At 39.0% G+C, this 27124-nt stretch overlaps 1 protein-coding gene across 2 annotated transcripts; it reads left to right on the forward strand.

The window, feature by feature from the left end:
- Positions 1-189: 189 nt before the first annotated feature.
- DEK (DEK proto-oncogene) lies at positions 190-21896 on the forward strand. Of its 2 annotated transcripts, none has more exons than XM_063450506.1 (11): positions 190-470; positions 4411-4603; positions 5860-5958; positions 8399-8508; positions 9879-9973; positions 12135-12255; positions 12921-13109; positions 13432-13486; positions 14774-14940; positions 18708-18776; positions 21347-21896. In XM_063450506.1, the coding sequence occupies exons 2-11, from the start codon at positions 4420-4422 to the stop codon at positions 21356-21358; spliced, it is 1101 nt and encodes a 366-aa protein (XP_063306576.1). In that variant the 5' UTR covers positions 190-470; positions 4411-4419; the 3' UTR covers positions 21359-21896. The 2 variants fall into 2 exon arrangements, with proteins under 2 accessions (XP_063306576.1, XP_063306575.1); XM_063450505.1 differs by having other exon boundaries at positions 192-470; positions 13432-13570.
- Positions 21897-27124: the final 5228 nt, after the last annotated feature.

Raw genomic sequence — 27124 nt, forward strand, 5'->3', positions numbered from 1 at the left:
TCTGTATAACAGTCAGGCTGAGAGTGATGGCTGTGTGTGATGGCAGTCTGTATGTCATTCAGGCTGAGAGTGATGGCTGTGTGTGATGGTAGTTATGGTGCCAGGCATTGCTCCTCCCTTCCTGGGCATCCTGTGCCCCTGCCCAGCTCCGGGGCTGCCAATGTCCCCACCCTCCGTGTCTTCCTGTGCCGTCACTGTCCCTCCTTCCCCGGTCACGGCTCCTCCTCTATCCCTGTGGTTGGCCGTTGTTTTCCCGCTTTCGCACAGAACCGCCATTTTAAATAAAAATATCGAAGTGGGGGGAACTCGCCCTCCCGGACCCATCTTCCGCAACTTCCTTCAGGCTATCCGGGACTCATCAAGGCCCACCTCTCCCGCCCCCGGCATCCCCTCCCGCCCAGCGCCAGGCCTGCCTGTCCATCCTCCCGCCGCCAGTGCGCACTCCCTGCCCGCCCCGGGCCGAGCACAGGGTGAGTGAGTCCGCGTCCCAGCCCGTGCACACCGGACCCCCTCTGCTGTTACTGGGCTCGTCCAGTATGTGTATGATTCATGTGGACTATCCCAATAACCGGAGACTAGGGGGGTGCGCCGAATGACCCCTAACTGCATGGTGTAATGCTGATGGGAGACGCAAATATCCCGCCACTACCCCGGTGTTTGTATTCATTGACTGATAGTGATTAACATGGACACACAATGATTGCTAGTTATCAGCAAACACACTAATAGTGATCAACATGGACACACACACAATGACTGCTAGTGATCAGCATGGACACACACACAATGACTGCTAGTGATCAGCATGGACACACACACTGACTGCTAGTGATCAGCATGGACACACACACACTGACTGCTAGTGATCAGCATGGACACACACACACACTGACTGCTAGTGATCAGCATGGACACACACACACACTGACTGCTAGTGATCAGCATGGACACACACACACACTGACTGCTAGTGATCAGCATGGACACACACACACACTGACTGCTAGTGATCAGCATGGACACACACACACACACTGACTGCTAGTGATCAGCATGGACACACACACACTGACTGCTAGTGATCAGCATGGACACACACACACTGACTGCTAGTGATCAGCATGGACACACACACACACTGACTGCTAGTGATCAGCATGGACACACACACACTGACTGCTAGTGATCAGCATGGACACACACACACACTGACTGCTAGTGATCAGCATGGACACACACACACACTGACTGCTAGTGATCAGCATGGACACACACACACACACTGACTGCTAGTGATCAGCATGGACACACACACACACAATGACTGCTAGTGATCAGCATGGACACACACACACACAATGACTGCTAGTGATCAGCATGGACACACACACACACAATGACTGCTAGTGATCAGCATGGACACACACACACAATGACTGCTAGTGATCAGCATGGACACACACACACAATGACTGCTAGTGATCAGCATGGACACACACACACAATGACTGCTAGTGATCAGCATGGACACACACACAATGACTGCTAGTGATCAGCATGGACACACACACACAATGACTGCTAGTGATCAGCATGGACACACACACACAATGACTGCTAGTGATCAGCATGGACACACACACACACAATGACTGCTAGTGATCAGCATGGACACACACACACACAATGACTGCTAGTGATCAGCATGGACACACACACACACAATGACTGCTAGTGATCAGCATGGACACACACACACAATGACTGCTAGTGATCAGCATGGACACACACACACACAATGACTGCTAGTGATCAGCATGGACACACACACACACACAATGACTGCTAGTGATCAGCATGGACACACACACACACAATGACTGCTAGTGATCAGCATGGACACACACACACACAATGACTGCTAGTGATCAGCATGGACACACACACACACAATGACTGCTAGTGATCAGCATGGACACACACACACACACAATGACTGCTAGTGATCAGCATGGACACACACACACACACACACACAATGACTGCTAGTGATCAGCATGGACACACACACACACAATGACTGCTAGTGATCAGCATGGACACACACACACACAATGACTGCTAGTAATCAGCATGGACACACACACACACAATGACTGCTAGTAATCAGCATGGACACACACACACACACAATGACTGCTAGTGATCAGCATGGACACACACACACACACAATGACTGCTAGTGATCAGCATGGACACACACACACACACACACACACAATGACTGCTAGTGATCAGCATGGACACACACACACAATGCACCCTGGGTCATTGTTCAGATAGCTGCCTGTGTTATATAGCAACATCAAGAACATTGCAGGGAAATACTGTGTAACTCTGTTTAATATTTTACTCATTTGGCAAGGCTGGCGTTGTATATATTCTCTGACAAAGCAAAACTTAAATTTCGTCTCTTTAAGTTAGCTGCCTTTTAGCTGGGAATCGTATTTTTTTTTTAATACAATTTAAAAATCAAATTAAGGAGACGTGGTAAATGCAAAAATGATTTTGGACAATTACACAACCAGTGTCATGGTGTTTGGGCAGTATTTACCTGTGGGCTATCCATTCATTGGGAGCAGGTGCAAAAAAAAAAAAAAAAGGCTTACTTGCTGTCTTGGGAACTGTCATTTCACTCGGGAACACTCCTTCAGAAATTACATGCTAATCATCATTGTTTACTATTTTAAGGCACTGGGTCTTTTTTTTTTGTTATTATTATGCATAATGCAAAACATGTCTGACATATGTTCATTGGTGGGTTTTGTAATTGTTGGCATGGGAAAATAAAAACCAATTGGTGCACTTTGCACCCTTGAGAACAGAATATTTTGTTAGTGCTGAAGTGACTGGCCCATTTAGCTACAAGAGCTTTTTGATTAAAATGTGCTGAAGTGAAGTTACACGTAATATTTGCTTTTTTTATAGCACCAACATATTCCACCGTGCTTCACAATTCTAAAAAGGGATATTTGGAGGTAAAGGCCTTACTCAATGAGCTTGCAATCTGAGGATTTGAGAGAGGTAGGCAGATATATATAGTTAGGTGTCTTGTTCAAGGACACTTACTGGGATTCACACCTGGGTTTCCCAATATATAAAAGCTACAGGCCGTTCCCATATGTTAGTGAAACCAGGAATCCTAACCGCTAGACAACTCCAGCAGCAGAGGGGTTAATCTCTGTATGTGCAACATTTCAGTGAAACACTGCACATACAGACTAGGCACCATGACCTCTTTGGTGAAAGCAGCTGTGGGGAGAAAGCAAACCGAAAGAGTTTCTATACATCCCTGAAGCAGACTTTTGAAAATGGCAACTTTCACTTGGATATAGTGATAATATTTTAAGAATCACAATTAATTGAAGTCTTAGCATTAACTCATAGTCCTTGAACTATTATCAGGGAATTAATAAAGTCTATTAATGGTTCAACAGATGCTGTTCATAAACCGCAGGTGTAACTAACCAGTATGTTTACATCTTTTGAGCCAGATTGTGTCCAGTGCATGCTAGCTGAAGATTTTCTGCGGTAGTCCAATAAAACCTACATGTCACTTGGTAACGTTACATAATATGTTACAAATAGGAAGTAAGAAATATATGAAAGTATAATAGTAAAATGAATGCTGTGCTGAATTGCTCATCTTCAGTTGCTTCATATGTTAGAAACCATGAGCTAATTAAAGTTGTGAGATTTGCCAGTGAGGAGGACTGAAAAAATAAAGTGAATCAGTGTAGAAGACTGAAAAAAATCTACCGAGGTGCAGCAGAATTAAATTTACTCCCATATGCCATACTCAACTGAGTGTGAGCCAGTATAATGGAGAAGTTTGTGTAAAGACTCAGCAGTTCCTATGTGGCGGCTTTTTGGCGTCGCCAGGATACCAGTGTAAAGGCATTTTAACCAAAACCTTAACAGCCAGTTACATGCACCATGATGGTCCCTGCCTATTGCACTACAGCATCCCCCCTACTTCCACCCTTCCACAAAGCTCAGTGCCACTAGGGCCTCCAGTACACTTTTTAGTAAATGCCAAAATATATGTTTCTGAATTTCAGAAATACTGTAAATGGCTGAATGATCATTAGTGTGGCTGAGACTCATAATCATGTAAAGTAGGCTACAATAATGTCACCAGTATGTACATTAATTTAAAATGTTTATTCTTGCCTTTACGTTGATATTTCCTTAGTGAACCTGCCATAGCCAAGGCATATGTCTGTATGTACAAACTGCTTTTGGCATGTCATCTCAAATCCCACAAGTGTCACCAACACAGTTATGTAAGCCAATTATTTGAAACCCTATACTTACAAGCAGCTCCAACTCTCCGTGTGTTTTGTACAGATAAGAAACATGGATTTTGAAGAAGCATCTGAAACTCTGCCTAAAGAGGAGTCTGAAACCACTGAGAAGCCTGCAGAGGAAAAGACAACTGGAGATGCTGCAAATGGAAGTGAGGCAGAGGGAAATGAAGAGGAGGAGGAAGAAGAAGAGGATGATGACGACGAGGAGGAAGAAGATGAAGATGAGAAAAAAGGTATTCATTAAAGCTGCAACACGGGGGGCAACTATATAGATCAATGGTAGCTAACCATGGCACCCTGGAGGTAAACTACTGTTAAGCCACCCCATGTGCTGGCTGTGCGTTGAGAAATTAGCCTATAAACATCTGCTGTGAGGAGATCAATCTATCAATGCTATAGATGAGCGTCTAGAAAGCCAGATCTAATGTTGTAGAAGTGCAGTTTTCATGTGGCCAACTTGAATATCTTGCATACGTTAACCGTAAGTTTATTTTTAAACTTTGCGTGTCCTTTTATTAATTTACATTTTGGACCCTTGAACTTTTAATCCAGCACTGAGACAGTCTTTTGTTTTTTCAGACACTGTTATTTAGTTATTAGTTCAAACATTTTATTAAGTAAATCTGCACAGTGTACATGAACCATAAGAAAACAGATGCATTTCAAGACAAATAGGAACTATGCTGAGTATGACATTTCCAAATTAAACATGGATATGTTAGAAAGAAAACAACCAGGTGAATACTGTAAATACAAGTAACGGCAAAGCACAGAGTGTAGATTGGAAAATAGATTTCTAAAATGTAAAGGGGTACTATAGTCACCAAAACAACTACTGCTTCAGAGAAAAGGCAGTGTTTACATTGCTGCCTAGTAACCCCTCTAGTGGATGTCACTCAGATTCGGTAAGAAGATGCTGATTGTCCCAGTGTGGTATTTTGCTATGCATGCGCAATAGCCTCCCAATGCTTTCTTATGGGAAAGCATCGGATTGGCTGAGATCCGCAAGTTTGATCTTAGCCACAGAGGCGGAGCAGGGCCCGCTGTGCAGCACTGGAAATAAGGTGAGTGGACTCACCTTTTACTTTCTGGCAGGGGGCCGGGCACCTAAACTATGTTTTCACAGCTACAGTGAAAGAAAGACATGTTTGTTTTCCTGTCACTATAGTATACATTGATAATTTGCCTTGTTATAAATTTCACGTGAGGTAGCTTTTGTGGTGAAATGTATGCGTTGTTGCCTGCTTAGGCAGAAATGTATGAAGCCCACACATATATTATTCTGGGGCATTGTTCATAATGGGGAAATACATTCTATAATTGGGTTATATAATCAACTGCATATTGTATTTTGCGGTAGTGTTTGGGTAAGAACCATGATGATTGTTGTTGGGTAGATGTTGAACTTCTATGGACTTTTGAGTAGCTTCTCTTTTAAAATGATGTATACTAAAACTTAAAAAGAGAATCATTGTTTCTCATTTTGTAGAAAAGTCTCTTATTGTAGAGGGTAAGAGGGAGAAGAAAAAGGTGGAAAGACTGAGCTTGGAAATGACCATAGTAAAAAAGGAACCCGTCTTAACTGAAGGTAAGAAACACACTAAACCAATGTGCCTTTCCTTCCATTATATTTTCAGAGTGATTTTATGAATGTCAGTAACTACCAATCCGTTTTGAATGGGACCTGATTTCAATGTCACCTTTCACTCCTTAAAGCAGGCCTGAAAATGGAAATTATAGTTAAGATGCATAATTATTAAAACTATTACAGTTGTGTTACATGATTCACATATATACTGTAAGCAGAGATTATAATTTTCTCACAAGCACAGAAAGATTCAATAAACATAACTGACTGTATTCACACCCTTTGTATTTTTTCATTCTATTGTTTGTCAATCAGAAATGGTTGACGTCACAGGGAGTTTCTTGTTTAGTGTGCAACAAAATGCTATGCTTAAGAACAGTGGTTCTTAAAGGAACGCTGTACTCACTATAACAACATCTAATTGAAGTTGTTATAGTACCTACAGTTTCTGGCCTTCATACCCAGGTATACCTTGAAAATATGCGCAGTGCTGTCTTGGCTTGTCAAAGAGAATTAATGCATCTAATGCCAGTAAAGTCCACCGTCCACTTCTCTGCCGGTCCCAATTCTTTTAACATCTACGTGTTTCATCTATATCAAGATGGGATGCTGAGTAAGTGCAAGAACAGTGTATGTGTTATATATAATAAAAACTATTAAATGGGCATCATAAAAGGTTAGTAAGGCAATAATCAAGTAGATGGAATATATAACATACAGAGTGGATTACAGGACTAGACTTATTGTAAATAGAAATCCGAAAGGGGATCATGAACATAAAAAATATTTTAAAAACAAATTAAAACCAATACATATTTACTAATGGCAACGTATAGATCGAGCTGGCGCTTTAAAAACTGTATAGTCATGAATAAAAACAAAATACAAAACATGTAATTGAACATAAGAATTATTCTTCGCATTTGTACAGACTTACAATAGTATGTACACATACCCTGAAATTTCATGGTATATTAAAAAAATATATATATATATATCTATCTATATCAGCGCAAATATCAGGAAAATCCTGAGGGGTCAGTGTCCTGTTTTAAACCTTGTGGGTACGGGTGTCTGACTTTTAAAATCCATCTAGATTCTAGAATGATTCATTTCCTCCTCCTCATAGTAGTATTCAAGTCATGGGGAACCCATTCAATAAACATCACCCAAGTATGGAAAAGATTTTTATTATGGAAAGTATAAAAATGGGCTGCAATTGGAAACCTACGATTATTTTTTTTTTCTCCGTAAAATTTAACTTTAAGACTTCTGGAGGTTTGTCCCACAGGCACATGTAAAAAAATAAACTACAAAAGAAGTACTGCACGTGAATTTGTGAGCTACAGTATGTTGCGGTCCCCTAGAGGGAGAAGCAAAAGCAGACTCGGTTTATTTAAACCTCAAATGAAAATGAGACATCTGCAGTGTCCATATCTAAAGTTACCAAGAAAACCTCCAGGAGTCCTCCGTAAAAGTGACTTGGGGAAAATTAGGCAAGTAGTCATACAGACCGAAATCCTGTTTAACCCCTTAAGGACACATGACGTGTGTGACACGTCCTGATTCCGTTTTATTCCAGAAGTTTGGTCCTTAAGGGGTTAAAGACCGACCAATGCATGAAGACAATATTAATAATCTAATCGAAAAACATTAATTTAATTCCATAACACAAATTGGTCCATTTAGGCTTCCCACACACTCTTGAGGACCACATTGTTTGATGCTCTCCAAAGGGTTCAAAATCTTAAAATTGTACCTACAGTGGTAAATGTGAGATGGTCCATTCACTGGGAATCTGTCGCCTATCTCCCCCTTTCTGGTAGAAAATCTTTGTTTAAAAATTTGTTTAAAAAAAAAAAAAAAAACGCTTAGAAGGAGCCTCTTTATCAAAATCCTTGAGGAATGTGCAATAGTGGCGGATCCTAATACATTGCCATGATGAGATGTTGTGTATCCATTTCGAGTGATGACATAGGGCATCTAAATACCGATAAACATATACTTGTTTGTGATGAGTAGTTGCTAATATTACCCAACTATCCCATGAGGACTAAATCCTTATCGACCAGTTTGGAAACCAGTTTGTGACAAGCTGTAACAGCACCCATTATCTTCTATTGTAAACATTTATGGTAACATTTTCTGGGGTTATTCCCTGTTGCTTAATTTTGGGAAAAAGCCAATGGGCTCTAGAAAAGCTGTCACTAATCTTGCCATGTATTAGCTTGTTGGTTACTGACAACATTAGACACAACCCAGATGTCGTGTAATATAATATGTGGTTTTTCAAAAATTTCTTGTACACTAGAAATTTCCTGCAGTCTTTATATAATTTACCATCAACCAAATTCATAAAGCATGAGCAGTATTTGAGTACACATAGAAGGCTCTAATTAGAGTTTGGCATATTTCAATGTCATTCTTTACTATTAATTAGGAAAGGGACAGAAGCTCTATGATATTGAGCGAATCCAGTACTTCCTGAGAAAAAAGAAGTGTGATGAGCTGCGACCTTTACACCGGCTGCTTTTTAACAGACTGGGCACGGTAAGCACAGTATTCCGAAAACATTTAATATAGAGTTTTGTTTTAAGAACTGTATCCTATAAATGTATCTGATTTTGTCGAAGCACACATTTGCATCCTTTTGCACTCAGTACATATAAGAGAAACTCAGAAGCTTCACGTGGTGCAGTAGGGGTTGTAATTGAAACTGGGATACAGTGTTAAAATGCATTTGAGGGGGGATACACGAAAACCTTTACTGAAGTAGGTTTTGAGAGAGGCGCTATGACATTTTCTTGCAATCCAGACATGCAGTGCAGCAACAGGACAAATGGCAATACAAGCTCTCACTGCGATGCATTTCCATTGTGTAGTTAATGCATAATAATTATATGAAGTTTTTAGTTTGATGGGAAATATATATATATCTATATATATCTCTATCATATCATATCATCAGGGCTCAAAAAAATGTCTCGCCTCTAACCATTGGCAAGTAAAAATTTAGCCCTGGTATATGTGCCATGGACTCTCCAGGCTTGCAGTGTGTTAAAGGAACACAAATCTGCCCCTATAGTGTTAAAAAAAAAAAAAAAAAACATAATGAACCCCTTTAAATAACTAGAAAACTCCCCTTATTTCCAGCGCAGAGTGGATCTGCTGGTACTGGCTCCGTCCCCAATCCGCCTCATTGGCTGACATCAGACTTGATGATCTTGGCCAATCACAATACTTTCACATAGGAAAGCATTAGATTGGCTGAGATTGTCAATTCTCATGATCTCAGCCATGGAGGCAAGTTGGGGGGCAGAACAAAACTCCAGCCTGGCCACTCTGCATCTCCTCAAAGAGATTCATTGAATCAGTGCATCACTTTGGGGAAAAGTTCAGCATCTCCATGCAGAGGGTGGAGCTGATGAATGTCACAGTGTGCAGCACTGCCCCAGGAAACGTTTCTAGTAACTATCTGAGGAGTGGCCAGTGGATGTAAACACTGCCTTTTTTTCTCTGAACAAAACAGTGTTTAGCCTGCAGGGACTGACTCTATACCCACCAGAACAAATACAATAAACTGTAGTTGTTCTGGTGACTACAGTGTCCCTTTAAGTACATTTTAGGGCCTGGCTAGTAGGGCTTTTAAGCAATGATTCCAGGCTTTTCTCCTGGTAAATATTACACAAGATAACTGCACTTTACAGATTCAATCGTATCTGTTATAGAATGGTTGCTTTAGATATGTCATTCCTTTCAGTCTGTGTTTCAAATATATATATGATCTTGTACTGTTATATGGAAGTCTAAATATTTTCATGGGAGGGTTACATATGTGAAATAGTGTGTGCATTTTTGCCTTTATTTTACTAAAGCTTTTTCATTATTACTCCTTAAAATACTTAATTTTCTCCGCTTAGGTGAACTTGGTAAAGAAGAATATTGGCCAGTTCAATGGATTTCCATTTGACAAAGACAGTGAACTGTATAAGAAAAAAGAAGACATGCTAAAAAAGTGGGTCTCTCTATTACATCTGTGTGTTTTTTTGTTTAGTTTTTTTAATTATTTGTAAAATACAGGAGAGCGCACCTTTTAAAAGGTAAATACAAACAAAGTACAAGTAATAAATAATAAAAAATTGTGGTATAGACGTTAGCAGCTAGACATAAAGCAAAACTCCTTAATGATCATGCCCTAGTATATAAAATTCAAAAATGTCAGCGCTATATATGGTAGCCTATACAATGAGGCAACCTATAACAATGTGCAGAAAAAAATCATCAACCAAAACTCTGTGATTTTAGTAGTAAATAGATAGAGACACTTAAATCCCACAGTGGTCTAGATTTATGCACTAGAAATATATAAAAACTTGTTTAAGAGTCCATATAGTCTTATAAGGGAGTCTTGAAGGGGTTAATCCTGTGTTGAGATGGGAGATACACTGTAGCTTTTACCTTTAAAAGATACAAAAGAAAACTTTCATAGTGTAAAACCGTTTTATTAGATCACAAGATACCCTTCCCCCCAAATAGGAACCCTTACTTGAGCAAGTTGTGATAATTGTTTCCAATATATCACGAAATACACATTTGTAAAATCAGAGGCTGTGTAGCCGTTTACCGTCCGCTGCTACTCAGTGATTTCAAAATTCCCGCCCGATCTCAGCGCTGATACGGTGGGTTCTCTCCTGCAGCATAGGAGCGTCAGTGTGTGGACGATTGTAAGCCGGCTATGAACATCAGACCTCTGCACCCGATATCACATCAACGCGTTTCGCCCTCTACATCGGGCTTTGTCAAGATAGTGTATCGGATAAGAACAGCATCTTTAAATACATTTTCTCTTGATCATCTAGTCAAAAACTGCTGATCAATTAATAGTCTAAAACATATTCAAGGTGGAGGATGAGCAGTATCCTGTCATTATTTAACAATTTAGAAATGTGAATAACATACACGTACTTCATGTTGATTGAAAATATACACGTACTTTAATATTTTCAATCAACATTTTCTATGTTTTAGACTATTAATTGATCAGCAGTTTTTGACTAGATGATCAAGAGAAAATGTATTTAAAGATGCTGTTCTTATCCGATACACTATCTTGACAAAGCCCGATGTAGAGGGCGAAACGCGTTGATGTGATATCGGGTGCAGAGGTCTGATGTTCATAGCCGGCTTACAATCGTCCACACACTGACGCTCCTATGCTGCAGGAGAGAACCCACCGTATCAGCGCTGAGATCGGGCGGGAATTTTGAAATCACTGAGTAGCAGCGGACGGTAAACGGCTACACAGCCTCTGATTTTACAAATGTGTATTTCGTGATATATTGGAAACAATTATCACAACTTGCTCAAGTAAGGGTTCCTATTTGGGGGGAAGGGTATCTTGTGATCTAATAAAACGGTTTTACACTATGAAAGTTTTCTTTTGTATCTTTTAAAGGTAAAAGCTACAGTGTATCTCCCATCTCAACACAGGATTAACCCCTTCAAGACTCCCTTATAAGACTATATGGACTCTTAAACAAGTTTTTATATATTTCTAGTGCATAAATCTAGACCACTGTGGGATTTAAGTGTCTCTATCTATTTACTACTAAAATCACAGAGTTTTGGTTGATGATTTTTTTCTGCACATTGTTATAGGTTGCCTCATTGTATAGGCTACCATATATAGCGCTGACATTTTTGAATTTTTTAATTATTTGTTTAGGAGCACAGGCAGATAGATATACAGTACAACTTGCCACAGATCTAGACTGAGTAAAAATGTATAAGGGTAACAGTACAATCGTAAAGATATAGAAATATCAGTATAAGCAAGTCACGAGTGTAGAAGCCACGTCATGAATATCGTGTCTAATACAGAAGAGATATCGGTTAAGTTTGCCAGTATCCATACAGAGTGTTATAAATGCAGTGTTAACCTTGGGTATCCACATGTATCAATACTCCTAATACGTGTTGATTGAGGTTAATTTCGTTGTATGTGCGACCGAGTATGTCTCCCGGCTGCTAGACCTTGTTTTGTGCTTTTCTTTCTCAGCCCAGTGGTATGAAATACATTTTTTAAATTGGGTAGATTGGTGTTGTTTTATCTGAACATTTATAAATTACATTGTATTTTGTGTATGTTAATGTTGTATGTTTAATTTTACACCTAGGTTTAAAAAGAGTGACCTGAAAAATATCTGTGGTGTTCTTGATTTGGAAAAGTCTGGGGTGAACAGTGAACTGATATCGAAAATAATGAATTTTCTTATGGAGCCAAAATCTACGGGAAAGGTGAGATTGTGTGGCAAGTGTTTGGAACGAATATTTCAAAATGCACGATATAGTCTATTGCAGGATTATACTGTGAACTTCTGTTCCCGATTTTCACTCAGAAGAATTTGTTCTTTAAAACCATATATTTCCATAACAAGCTGGTTTGGAAGAGTCTGGCATAAAAATATACCTAATTTTTTTCTTTCATTGCATTCCTTTCCATTTAAGCACCATAAGCATTTTGCATCTTTGCAAAATAGTGCCGGGAGCATCCTGAGCCTGCTCTCCTTTGTAGTATCCGCAATTGTGTTTAAACATACAGCAGCCATGGTTTACAAAGCAGTTCATGGCATCCTCTGTGATTTAGATGAACAATTATTATTCATTTATTTATATATAATGTGACTAGAAATTTTTTTGTATTTTTTTTTTTTTTTAAATAAAATATTTATACCATAATCTTTTGCTGGACAGGAAATGTCAGTGTTGTAGAGGGGTCTTGCTGTAGTCAGACTTACTACACTGTGCACCAATGGGCACTTCTCAGTTGAGTTTGGTTTGTGTGTGTGTTTGCTTTTTTTTTTTTTTTTTTTTTTTAAGCCTTGTTCATTGATATTGTTAGACTAAACTTACATAAACATATTAAAACATTTTTTATATATACTCCCTTGTCTTACCTGCAGTCGTTGCCAAAATCCAAAGCTAAGCCTCAAAAAAGTGGCAAAAAGGAGCGAAGTAGTTCAGGATCTGCTCGGAAGTCCAAAAATAGCAAGTCAAATGTGATCCTAAGTGATGAGTCAAGCAGTGAAGATGAGAAAAAAGACAAAGAGGAGTCTTCAGAGGAAGAAAAGGAAAGTGATGAGGAAGAAGAGGTATGCATGCTGACGATAATGTACAAAATGTATGCAGTTCGAAGTGTCTAAATTTTATTGCCAAAATAACTGATAGTATAGGTATGATTCTATGTAGGTATAACTGCCATAAACTGGCAACATTATGGTACAGTTCACATTGGGTGGGATTCCAGTTTGGTACACTGCATGTCAACACAATGTACATATCCAGTTGAAGCTCATAAAACATGTTTTATGTGATACAAGTATTCCCAGAAATTCCTTTCTGCTTTTTAAAATATTCCATATATCTTTGTGTCTCTTGCTCATTCTTTTTGCTTGTTTTTTTTTTTCTGTACAGCCTCCGAAGAAAACTTCTAAAAAAGAAAAACCCAAGCCGAAATCAACACCTAAGAGTAAGAAAGCAACTAAGTCTTCACACGTCAAAAAAGCAGACAGCAGTACTACCAACAAAAAGAGTACAGGCAGCTCCAAAAAGGGTAAAACAGCAGCACTTTAAATATTTGAGTTTAATCAAGGGAGCGAAAGAGAACAGTATAGCCAAGATATCAATAGCTTGTAAAGTTTTCTTTATTTCCTGTACTTTGCCTTGCTTATGGCAGTATTTGTTTAAGGGAACACTATAGTGTCAGGAACACAAACATGTATTCCTGACACTATAGTGTAGAACGAATTACTTGGGTTCCTGGCCCCCCTTGGATCACTCTAATGTTTAAACTCATCTTTTCTCCCACGCTGCACTGGTTTCGCCACAGCTGGCTCTGCCTGATCCCGCCTCCATGGCCGAGATCATCAAACATGATGATCTTGGCCAATCCATTGGTGACTAGTGCTAATTGTGAGGCTATAAACACTGTGCTGCACCAATTAGCATCTCATCAAGGAGATGGATTGAATCAATGCTTCTCTTCGGGGGAACGCTCAGCGTCTCCATGCAGAGCGTGGATACTCTGAATGCAAATGCTGCACATTGTGCAGCACTGGACTAGGAAGCACCTCTAGTGGGTGTCTGAGTGACTATTACTAGAAGTGTTAGTAGGCAACAATATAACCCTCTGAAAATACAATGTTTACAGTAAAAGGCCTGCAGGGACAGGCTATAGACACCAGAACCACTACTTTAAGTGTGGGCTATAATGGTTCTGACTATAGGGCCCCATTAATGCTATAGGACGGGGGTATATTTTACTACCTGTATTTCAGGTTGTGTTAATTCCCCCCTGTAGATTTTTTTTTTTTTTTTTTTTTTTTTTTAAATGACATCCTTTTAATGTTGCCTTCAACATGTTACTGAAAACATGCTTTTTGTTTAAAGTGAGCCTGAACAAAGTTATAAAGTAGTCACCCTAGTTATTATACAAGAGGCTCGTTCACTTCTTGGTGGTTTCAGAGGTCACCCTTATGAGGTGCAAATTTATTTTTGTTTCTGGAATGTGTTATTCATTTGAGGTTTGAATTCCAGTTATCAAATGCTTCTTCATAATGCATATATTAACAAAAAAAATAACCATGGCGATTTCCTAGCAAACAGTTCAGCCTAACAGGCCCTCATTATTAGCCTTTTGTTTGGTGTATTGCTGTTTTAGTCAATAAATACATTTTCCTACATTGAAATGTAACTTGTAAATTTGTTTGCTACTTGTGATAAAATAAACAGATTTTTATTTTATTTTCGGTCTCAGAAAAGGTTGTAGAATCCGAGAGTGAATCTGATGACAGCTCTGATGATGAACCTTTGATCAAAAAGTTGAAGAAGCCACCTACTGATGATGAATTGAGAGAAACTGTAAAAAAGTTATTGGCTGATGCTAATCTTGAAGATGTCACTATGAAGCAGATCTGCAAAAAGGTACAGAAAACTCAAGCCATGTGTTTAACTGTGAAAGATGGGGAACTGGTCCTGTTGTCTAGGTGTACTTCTAACCTGCATAATGCTCTGATGCAGTCTCTAGCAAATCAGTGGATTACGTGATCTACTTAACCCCTTAAGGACCAAACTTCTGGAATAAAAGGGAATCATGACATGTCAGACATGGCATGTGTCCTTAAGGGGTTAAAGGGTCACTGTTGGCTCCAGCGTGTCTTTCAGTTGTGTACAAAACAGTTTACAAATGGTTTAGCACTTAACTTGCTGTATGAAGCACCCTGAGTCATTCTTGTCTGAGTTTCTATGATAAAGCAGGAGTTCAAACTTCCATATTATGCGAACTGATACCAAGTTTGGACAGTATTCATTGATATGGTGTTCACCAAATTGCCCACACAATTCAGAGTTATATAGTTTAAAAGGTTGAAACAAGACAAGTATGTCAAGTTCATACTTGAAACCTGTTATTTTATGCTGTTGATCCAAAAGAAAGCAAAACCCCAATTGTTGCCATTTCTAATTATGCCACAAAAAAATAATTGGCATGCACAATAATTGGCTTACACAAAACTTTATAGAATGCTATTTATATTATTTTTGTAAACGTCAGCAGCTAGTTCATCTGCAGTGCAGATGCAATAAGATTGTAAAGGTTAGAGAAGAGTGAAACAAGTAAATGTTGTTCAGTATATGTACACCTTTGTCTACCCATTAGAGGTGTTTTCTCTCTCCTGTGTTGTGGAAATAGAATGAAAAGTGAGGTCATTTTTGTACTTTGCATCCTTTAAAGGACTAATAAACACTGCTTTTGGTCACAGTAATACTTACCTTCTTGGTCTGGCCCAGCCAAAGCCAAGTTTTCCAGACAGCCTGATCTTCTGGTGATATCCCTCCCTGGGGCAATGTTGGGGAGGACTTGGGCAGCAGGGATATGCGGTTGTACCAGCATTGGTCATTTGTTAGATGTCCAATATTCCCAGAACTCTTGTAGGTTAACGGCACTCTAATATTGCTGCTGGAGGTGGCCTTACACCCCCGCAGCAAAGGGCTCGGTATGTGTAGTGTTACATAGTGAATTGCTGCACATAGAGACTGCAAGTACCATGACCACATCAAATCACTGACGTGGTCATGGCGTTTGGAGTAACCCTTTAAGGACAGAAAACTGGAGCAATCTGTACTAAAACTTAAATTTTATTGGAAACTAAAAATATTCTATTGAATATACATTGGCTTGTTTAGCTGCCAGTTTATTGGTTTAATTTGTTTGGTTATTTTCTCCTATGATGGTTGGTGGAGCCCTTTTTAAACAGTCGTGTGTTTTGGCTTCGGTTATGTAAGGCAGGATGGCATTGAAGTGAGTGAAAGCATCTCTCCAGTCCGAGGCCCTGATGAAAGCCAGCACCTACAAGTTGTGATCTTGGAGGCTCCAAAAGTCCCAGACCATTTCACATTGGGAGAAACAGAGGGCCTTGTTGGTCTTGCGCAAGTTGCGGCGGATAAAGTCCATTGTGGCTTTCGGCCCTGGTGCTTAGCGGTAGATCAAACAGGAGTCGCTGGGATAGCTATGCCCGGATGAGACCCACCCACTCACTGGTGCTCACACCTTCAGTCTATCCTGAGATTGTCGTGAAGTACTTGCCATGCAATTTTCTAGTTCTGACCAAAAACGTAAGATTTTATCAATCCTGTTTGGGCGGAAATGTAGTGCCCCCCGGAGCGGCTTTTGTGTCATCCATTTTAGAGATGCCTGTTGCACACAGGTTTTGCTGCAGTAGGGAACAGGAATCAGCCCAGGTGAGTGACTCAAGGTTGTCAAGTGCAGAAAGATAAGTCCTGCGCTCACTCCTATCACTGGGCGGCTGCAAATGACTACAGTACACATCAGCCCCAATATACAGTAAAAACCAAAGAAAAACAAGTTACCTGTGCTCTCTCCTTAATCCCTATGTATTTTTAAACAAATGGAGTTTTTTTAGTTACCTCCAATGGCCATGAGAGGATGAGCCCACCTGCCAACGTCAAGGCAGACCCCCCCTAGGTGGGTCCTAACTCTAACCATTCACCTTGCTTCCTTAAGCCTCTGGCAAAAATCTCTACTAAGACCGAAAGGGGTATTTTTTATATACACCCCTCCTCCTCTCATGCCATTGGAGGTAACTAAAAAACTTCCATTTGTTTAAAAATACATAGGGATTAAGGAGAGAGCGCAGGTAAATTGTTTTTCTTTGGTTTTTACTATATATTGGGGCTGATGTGTACTGTAGTCATTTGCAGCCGCCCAGTGATGGGAGTGAGCGCAGGACTTTTCTTTCTGCATTTGTATCCATTTTTTGTATCACTCAGCCTTGTTACAATGCAGCCGCCCATCCCATGTGTTCCCTATTAAAGGGACACTATAGTCACCTGAACAACTACAGCTTAATGTATTTGTTCAGGTGAGATCTATAGCTCCCTGCAGGCAATCTAATGTAAACACTGTATTTTCAGAGAAAATACAGTGTTTACATTGATAGGAATACCTTCAGTGGCCATCACTCAGACGGCCACCAGAGGGACTTCCTATCATGTAGGGCCCTAAAAAGGCCCTGTACACGTCAGACGTATTAAAATACGTCTGACGTGTGCAGGAGAGAGAAGGCACTGTGTGCGCGCCTTCTCTCTCCAGCCTATCAGAGGGGGCGGGCAAAGACCGCGAGCTGAGCTGTCAGCTCAGCTCGTGGCCGCGCACATGCGCGGTAGTGCGCTCAGGACTTCAGAGGGCGGCATGAATGCCACCCTCTGAAGTATGTGCGCATGCGCACGAGGGAGCAATGACGCTTCCAAATGGAAGCGTCTGATTGCTCCCTGCTCGCGCCCGCCTATTTCGTCATTTTGACGAAATAGGGGGCGCGGCTTCACGAGGCTCCTGGCGCTGGAACCAGGTGAGTAAAAGACTCTGCCTGGAGAGTCCCTTTAAAGGTTAATAATGTATAGGGGTGTATATAAAAATACCCCTTTCTGTCTCAGTAGAGATTTTTGCCAGAGGCTCAAGGAAGCAAGGTGAATGGTTAGAGTTAGGACCCACCTAGGGGGGGTCTGCCTTGACGTTGGCAGTTGGGCTCAACCTCTCATGGCCATTCAAGGTTGTCAAGTGTTGAGTGAGCCAAGAACAGGATAACCCCCACCGGTCTGGGGGCAGAACAGGGCTCATCAGCCAGCACAGCTCCACCAAATTGTTTGGCTGCCACCCTCGGTCAGGACCAGGCTGTGATATTGCTAGCTCCAGGGCCTCCAGCCACAGACTGCATGATCGCTCCAAAATGAGTCTCTTCCTTTTAAAGGGGCTCTCAGGCAACCTCCAGTAGCAAAATATCAGTCAGGCAACTCATTTACAAGCTTATCGGGTACAAAGTGAAGAGCTTTGCATCTGTTCAGCACAGTGGTCAAGCCCGCCCTCCCCCCATTTAAAGTTAAGCTTTAATACAGGTTGCTCCTGTCATTCATTTTTCTAGATTTGTTAATAGGGGTTATTTCCAATTACTTTTTATTTTATTTTTGTTTGCATTTGTAGCAACATTCTCTCTTATTCTCTAGCTCCACAAATCAAAACAAATAAAATGTTGCTAGGTCATTTCTGTCAGGGTTTAGGAGTTATCTTCCATTCAAGAATAGGTTATTGGGTTGTGTCTCTATGATTTCTGGTTAAATGCTGTGGTTTTTGCTTGGGTAGTAATGGTATGTTTAATTGTTTACTCTTTATTGTTTAGGTGAATGAAAGTTATCCCAATTATGATTTATCTCCCAGAAAAAAATTCATCAAAGCCACAGTAATGGAGGTAAGTTAGTGTTTGTCTTGTGATATGTTTTGCTTTTTCTCCTTCACTGTGTCTGTCGTGTCTGTCTATTAATTCACACAATTCACATTCAATACTAAACAGGTAATTTTTTTTGTTTTGTTTGCAAAAGCAAATAGAATAAGCAGATGTTTAAAAGTTATCCGTGTGCAAGCAGTCTATGGATGACTAAGCATGTGTTGCATTGTAGTAGTATCCACTATTTCTTTAGTAAACTTTTAAACTGTAATGAACCTCTTGAAGTAGATGCCCGTAGTCTGCCAAACATAGAGGGAAATCGTAATTGTCTGACGTATTGCCGAAATCTAGACAAACACATAGGCACCCAGACCACTTCATCTAATTGAAGTGGTCTGGGAGTAGTGTCCCTGTTCCCTTAAAATTGTAATGTAAAACATTGTTGTTTTTGAGAAACTGCAACGTTTACATTGCAGTATGAAGACTGCCTCGAGTGGCTGTCTACCAGACATCCACTAGAGGCACTTTCTGCAATTCTACTCAGTGACTCATGCTTTGCATGATGATGTCCAGCGTGTTGAAAACTCTGACAGAAAAGCATTGAAGGCCTATTGGCGCCATGCACGTAAGATTCTCTCATTAGGTGGAGCTCAACCCAGTGCTGAGGGACATCAGCGCTGGAACCAGGTAAGTGTGGGGGGGATGGAGGCCACGCAAGCACATGTTTTCTATTGTGTTACAAATACAGCTTTGTATTCCTAACACTAGTGTTCCTTGAAATTATTGTTTATGCAGTTCTGGCCACACCTTCCTTTACTGTTACTCAACAACCTCCTTACACATTTTCTGAAAAGGAGATTATTTTTTTTTTTTTGTTTCTCTTATTGCTCATTATCTAACTAAGATTGTTTTTTTTTTTTTTTTTTTTTTTTTTTAAATCTCCTGCAGTATTATTTGCATACTTTTGTCTGTGCAGTAAATAAGAACATCTAAAGTAAACACTCTCTGCTATAAAAATGACATTATTTCCACCTCCCCCCTGCCCATACACTGTGACTTGCAGTCAGGGGAGCTGGGGCTAGGGCTGCATAAACAAAGTGATTTAACTCCTAAAAGAAAGAGTATGACTATAGGAGCATAATCTATACACCAAAACTGCTTAATTAAAGGAACACTCCAGTGCCCAAATATAAAATTGAAAATCACTGTTTAGTAGATATACCCAAATGAAAACAGAAATGTATTAAATTATACTATTTACATTGTGTGTGTGTATGTGTGTGTGTGTGTATATATATATATATATATATATATATATATATATATATATATATATATATATAAACAGCTTGCAAAACCTGCAGATCTCGTGTTTGCTGCATTTGCAACCCCTCCCTTCTAACCCCGCCCAGACTTTCTGTGGCCGTCCAATCACAGTCTTCCCAATGCATCTCAATGAGTCTTTGCAAGGCAGGTGCTCTGGGTAATTGCTGCCTCTTGAGTTCAGTGCAACTAAGCTAACCAAACCTGTAAGTAACATTACTTGTTCTCTGATTGAAAAGCATGGGGTGTAAGAAGGTGAATTTATAAAAGTATCACATTTTATTGAAATCTGCACTTTTTGCAAAATAGAATAAAGAGGATACACTGTTCACACATAAAGCATTTCAGCAATTTAGGGGTCTGGAGTGTCCCTTTAAGCTAAAGTTGTTTTGGTGCTTAGAGTATCACAACCCCTTAATGGGGACTTGTTTGGCACCCCAGGCAGTCCCCCTGTGTCTGATCCGGCCCTCCTGGGCCATGTGATTGCGAGGTCCTTGAATGCGAAATTTGGCCAGTGTTTGTTTGTGACTAAGTGGCTACTAAAATAGACTGGACATACCCCATTTGCAATACCTTGGGTTGTGTACTATTGCAAATGGTATGCCATCATGGGCTATCATATGGTCTCAAAGGCAACGTAACAAATGTGTTTCAATGTGGGGAAAAAAAAGGAAAAATGTAACACGCTATATTTGACCCTGTAACTTCCCAAAACACCATAAAGCCTGTACGTAGGGGGTACTGTTTTACACATGAGACATCGTTGAATACAAATATGTGTATTTTATTGCATTAAAAGCAACCAGTATTATGACATTCACAGTTAAAATGTCATGTAGTACTAAAAAAAATAATACTTCTTAATTTCTCAATTTTAAAAAAAAATATATTCATAAAATAAGGTTTCATAGCCAAATATTTGATGTTAAATAAAAGCCCTATTTCTCCTGAATAAAATGTTATATAATGTTATATATGTGGGTGCACTTGATATGAAAGAGGTGAATTACGGTTGGACAGACATATAGTCAAATTCCAAGTTTTATTTACATTTTATTTTGATCAAAATGTGTACATTTGGATCAGTCATTAAGGGGTTAAAGTGCTTTAAATGTATTTATTTCATCAATCACAATGAATCCCTTTTTGTTTAAAATGATTTTGACGCTAGTTATTGATGCAGCATACTCTATATCGTTTTCACCCCACCTTCCCATTACATTCATTGAAGTGTTATATTCCTAATTGGTTTTCTCTCTCTTTCTCTCCAGTTGATTTCATGATTTCTATTTTACATGAGGAATTATTATTGACTCTTGGAATATGCTCCTATGGATCACAAGCTCTGAGAATCAGATACCAGCAAACTTTGTTTTTACCACTTTGGGTACAAAAGGTTCTTGTTTTTTATGCAGATGTTTGTTTTATTCTCATTTTGTGTTTAATGCTAATGTAAATTGCTTAATTAAAAGCTGTTCTTTTTAAAGTGATTTCAAATGGTGTTTTGTTAGCTTGCATATTTTTATTTTGTTTGGGGTCCAAATACTTCTTTGGTGCAAGACTTTTTCAAATGCTGGTATGTCAGAATAGCATTTGATTTGAAGGGATTATTTTGTATAAATCATAATTTTTTACATCTGAAAAGTTCTGTTTTAAATCTATATTAAGAAGAAGCAAGTGATTTTGAAACTAGTGAAACCTAATAATTTACTCATTTTTGCATCATTTAGTTTGAGATTCAAATAAGAATCTTTCCAAAACCATTTTATAATTGTGACTAGCTATTATTTTTTGCCCTGTGGATTTACAAGGCATATAAAGCTGTTAAACCCCAAAAAGCTGAACATTTATTGCAAGTTAACTGTCCTTATAATATGATGGATTATTGATGCTGCGTCAGTGAGCACACGTGTTCCCTTTGGTCTTTCAAGTCTATTAGATTTAAAAACTCTGCTCGTGGATTTGGGTAAATGAGTGACTTGACCGTTGGAAAAAGAGAAAATATATATAACATGGCACATTGGTACAATTTGTTACTCACACCCAATGGATAAAGTAAATTAAATTACAGGAGAAGCCCTCTCCGTTCCTGTTATCGTTTGTAAGTGTAGACATGTTAAACAATTCTATTTAAACGTTGAAATAAATGTTTAGTGATGTATTAAAAAAATATATATATATATATATATTTATCACTAAACTATTTACATTCGTACTACCTACATCTATGCCCTTATTATTTTATTTAGAAAAAGACCGTTTCTCTTTAATGTTGATCTTTAAAATATGTTCTTGCCGTCAAACACTTATCTTCATCACTTTTGTTCTATATACACATGGTAATGCAGTACTATGTGTACTAATTCACAGCTCACACTCAAATACTCTTAATATTTCACAAGATACTGAGATTTTAATGATTTGTAAGTATCATTTTTAATTTTTTTTTGGCAAGTTATATTTTTATTGAGATGAAGGCATATAACAAACATTTAGCAGTACCAGCATAAAACTGCCTTATGGTAATGCAAGTATAAACTTTGTCAGACACATAATGCACATGATTTATTTAATATCTTTAAAGTAAACCGTTATTTCTGCACTGTCTTCCCTCCACCCCCCCCCCCCCCCCCCCCCCCCCCATTTACCACTTTCTATTTTGCACTTTGATTAAAAAAGGTTGCTAGGAAATGCATGCACACATCTACACAAAGACCTGGTGTAGAAAACTTAAAATTATTCTTCTACCTTATCATGCCAGTCTCACAGCGGACGCTGCTCCACCCCATCTGAGATCATAAATAACTGATCTGAGCCAATCAAATGCCTCGTGATAGGGAAGCATTGGATGTTGGTGCACATGTGCAGCAATCACTATTCTATACCAATCCGCATCTCCGCATACTGATAAATTAGATCAATGCATCTTTGTGAGGTGTATTTAGCATCTTCATGCAAAGATTTCAAGACCGCACAAGGGAGGGCCTCTAGTGACTGTAGAGGTGTCTCTAATAAGCAATCTAAACACTGCCTTTTCTCAAGAGGTAGTGTTTGCATTGCTGAGACTGTAGGGACAGTCTCTTTGCACCAGAACCACAACTATAAGCTGTAGTCGTTATTTTGCTTAGTGTCCCTTTAAAAAGGATGTGGTACTTGGGCAAATCTTGTTGTGTGGGTGGTTGGTTGATTTTGTTTAGAGGCAATCACCTAAACTGTACATTTGAACTACTGCAGTGGACAATAATATATTGCGGCATCAGTGATGTCAAAAAGGAAGCAATGCAAACAGGGTAATGTCTGTTTATTGACCTTTAAACTCTATTTCAGAGAAGTGACCGTTCCCCTTTTAATTATTACATATGCATAGCTAATACACCGGTCTGCAATTGACATTGACCTGGACATGTGTACCCAAAAGTCTTCTGGGTGTTCAAATTCATTGCACAATAATTCTAATACTTGTGTCTTATGAGTATATGTAAATGTGCCTTGCAACCCATTAACCCATTGTAGAAGTTCCAAGCACCCTTTATCCTAGATTGAACGAAATCTACAAAATGCAAATATCTTGTGGAAGTAGATTTTGTTTGCTTACCCCAAAACAAATTAGCATTTTAATTTCTTGAAACTTTCTTGTTCATTTCCCTTCCCGCTTTTTTTTTATTTCCCTTCCCTCTTCTTCCTTTACTCCCTTTCCCTATCCCTCACCCCTCCATTCCAAAATATAGTGAAGTGTGAACTAGTTGTACCCAATTAGAAACATCAGCACAGAAGTTTATGATTTCCATATAGTTTATTGCATTGGTTTTTTTTTTTATTTATTTTTTGAGACAGACTTTTTGTCCAGATAAATCAAACACATAATATGATGCCTTAATTTTATAAATGGTGTTCTAGTGTTTTTGTAGAATGGTCCCAAAATATGTGTAACTGCTTAGGGAATGCATATATAAGCCTTACTTAAGGACACTGTAAGTCTGTAGCTGATGTATCTTCCTTGGTCTTTCGACTGTAAATACTGTTATGGTTCGTTTGCATTAACATATTAAAGGAAAAATACAAAATTCTAGAACATTAGTACTACAATATACAAATATGGGGGTAAAAATGTAACTTAAAATTGACTTCACTGAATAAATTTTACTTTGCTGTAGATTGCTTCCTCCTTTTCAAGTTGTCCACTGCAGTGAATCAGACGGATGCATGTAGTTTTGCTTTTAAAATGTAAGTTAACCCCAATGCCTAGCAAGCATTAAAGGCTATGTAATCACGTCGAAATATATCCTAATGTATGCTAAAGTTACAGCTGTTACTCAACCACTTTTTGCAGAACACGTACATTTTAAATGGCCAAAAAAGTGACTTCTTGAAATGCTTTGATTACGTTATGTGTCTGGTACTGCTATAAGAGATTAGATTTTTTTAAAGGAACACTCCCGCACCATCACAGCTTAATTTAAAATAAGTAATAGTGCCATGATGTCTCTCAAGCCAGTTTACTTTTAGTGATTGAACCGTTATCAAACGGTTTAACACCAAAGTACATATTCTGCGTGTTTAACTTTGCCCCTTGTCCTTCCACTGCTCTTACATTTTTGAAAGAGGAAGCCTTGCACTGTATCGGACAGGTGCACTGCTGATGCTCTAAGTCAATCAAAACGGTTTGAGAAATGTGCATATTTTTCTCCAGGCGTTTTTATGACATGGGAGGTGTTGATTTTCTTAGAGCATAACCTGACGCTCTCAGACAATCAGCAGCACCCCTGTGCGAGTCTTCCTTTTCCAGAATCTGAGAGCAGTGGAAGGACAGGAATTCATGAACTGGTTAGCCAGCGCCAGAGACCTCCAATGATTGTTATGGTGCCCTTTGTCTTCCTTTTTAAAATATCTTGTTACATTGGCATCTTGATTTTTCATATGTATTAGTGTTACTGACCAAATAGAGTAACACATGATTGCTGATTGGATCCCATTTTTCAGACTGTATATGAAAGGTCATGAAGAGTCAGAAATCCAACTGCTTTTATTAAACCATAAGCACAAAAAAACATAACTGGCTTACGCTCTGGCATTTCGCTTATAAATCAAGAGCAACCCATTTTGTAACCTGATTGGTAAACTACAGGTAAACGCGTTTCAGCAACTTGAAAATCTAAAGCCTGGTTAGATATCTGGGCAATTTGGTATATGGAAACCAGGTTTTGTTTTCTTTCAGATGCTTTATGAACAAACAAGTTACATGGTAATGGAGATAATGATTACTAACTGACCAACTATTACACCTAAATGGTTATAATACAAGAATATTTTTATTGGTTCACATTTAATTAATTTAAACCCCACTCCATTTCAACCAAACATTATGCTATGATCAGTGTTTGTTTGTTTTGTTGTTTTGTTGTTGTTGTTGTTTTAAGCAGTAAAGCTTTAGTTGTTCACATATCTTCTAATGGTAAGGTGTTCAATGGTGTTCAAATATTACTCGCATATCCTTACATGACTTTAATACTTGTTTACATTTTATACGTTTTCTGTAGTGTTTGAAGACTGCCAAAATTTTGTATTGTTATCTTCATGTACTCACTAGATTTGTATATTTAAAAAGGAAAAACTTGCTTCACTTTTGCTCTAGCTCAAACTAATGTTAGTGTTAATAGATTTGAATCCTGTATCTCCTGGAAATGAATAAAATACCTTTGTGCGTAATGTACTTTTAAAGTTCTGAGAAATAAATCTTTCACATAAGTAATGCATCTGTTTATGGATTCTCAATTCTACTGTGATTCATGATCTTGCAGCAAGTTTCTCAACCCAGCAGGAACTGACAGAAAATGTTAAACTAAAGGAAATTAGTTGTCATACTTTAGTTTCATGTTAATAAGAGAATATTATTATAGTCCCATAGACTGTTGTTGGGTTGTTTTTGAGAAGCAATCAATGTGAGATCCCTGAAGATTTCCATCTGTAGAACCCAAAACACGTTTCACGAACAGATCCGTGTTCAAAGACATTTGTTCTGATCTGCACAAGGATGTTGTTGGCTCACAAGGATGTTGTTGGCTTGAGTGAAAGTAATCTTTGGGGGGAAAATACCTGTGCAACAGTACTTTAAGGGAATTTAAGTATTTAATAGATGTTTGTAAAATACTTATAGGTACTCATTGGCTGCTCTGGAATTTCATTGACCCAATAAAGGTATGGCAAGGTCTGGACTTTAGGGTTACAGCAGAGTTAGACAAAAGGCAACACTTTATGCCATCAACCTTTTGTGAATTTCCAGCAGCTGTAAGCAACAGTTTTGCGTTCTTTGGGTATCTTCCATAGACCTGCACACATGAAAGTACAACAGTGAAAAGAGCTGTTTGGTGAAGGAACAGGAACTTTAGACAGATGGTAGCACCTGCTGTGGAGAGCTCAGTATATACAGTATATACTCGAGTATAAGTAGAGTTTTTCGGCACATTTTTTGTGCCGAAAAACCCCAACTCTACTTATACTTGAGTCAATTGTCTGTATTATGGCTAATAATATTGCCATAATACAGACTGGGGGCTGGCAGAGAGCTCTTACTTACCTCTCCTGCAGCTCCTGTCAGCTCCCTTCTCCTCCGCGCCGGTCCGGTCAGCTCCCTCTGCAAGTCCCACTGTAAGTCTCGCGAGAGCTGCGCTCTGACCCCGCGGTTCTCGCGAGACTTACACTGTGAGCTGACCGGACCGGCGCGGAGGAGAAGGGAGCTGACAGGAGCTGCAGGAGAGGTAAGTAAGAGCTCTCTGCCAGCCCCCAGTCTGTATTATGGCAATATAATTTGCCATAATACAGACAATTGACTCAAGTATAAGTAGAGTTGGGGTTTTTCGGCACAAAAAATGTGCCGAAAAACTCTACTTATACTAGAGTATATACGGTGACTCCAGCTCACGTCTTTTCTCCTCCCTTTTAGGGGTTATAGAAAAACCTGCAAAGACTCCAAAAGTGTTAGGCCCAATTAAAAACAAATTCTTAAAAAAAAAAAAAAAAAAAAAAATCTCAACATAGGAATCCATATAGTG

Source organism: Pelobates fuscus, chromosome 4 (assembly GCF_036172605.1).
Source record: "Pelobates fuscus isolate aPelFus1 chromosome 4, aPelFus1.pri, whole genome shotgun sequence".
NCBI classification, from domain to species: domain Eukaryota; kingdom Metazoa; phylum Chordata; class Amphibia; order Anura; family Pelobatidae; genus Pelobates; species Pelobates fuscus.

Coding starts and splice junctions, on each gene's coding strand:
- DEK (XM_063450505.1), top strand. CDS start 4,420: ATGGATTTTGAAGAAGCATCTGAAACTCTGCCTAAAGAGGAGTCTGAA. Junction 9,974..12,134: donor AAAGAAGACATGCTAAAAAA/GTGGGTCTCTCT, acceptor TTTTACACCTAG/GTTTAAAAAGAGTGACCTGA. Junction 13,571..14,773: donor TACAGGCAGCTCCAAAAAGG/GTAAAACAGCAG, acceptor TTTCGGTCTCAG/AAAAGGTTGTAGAATCCGAG.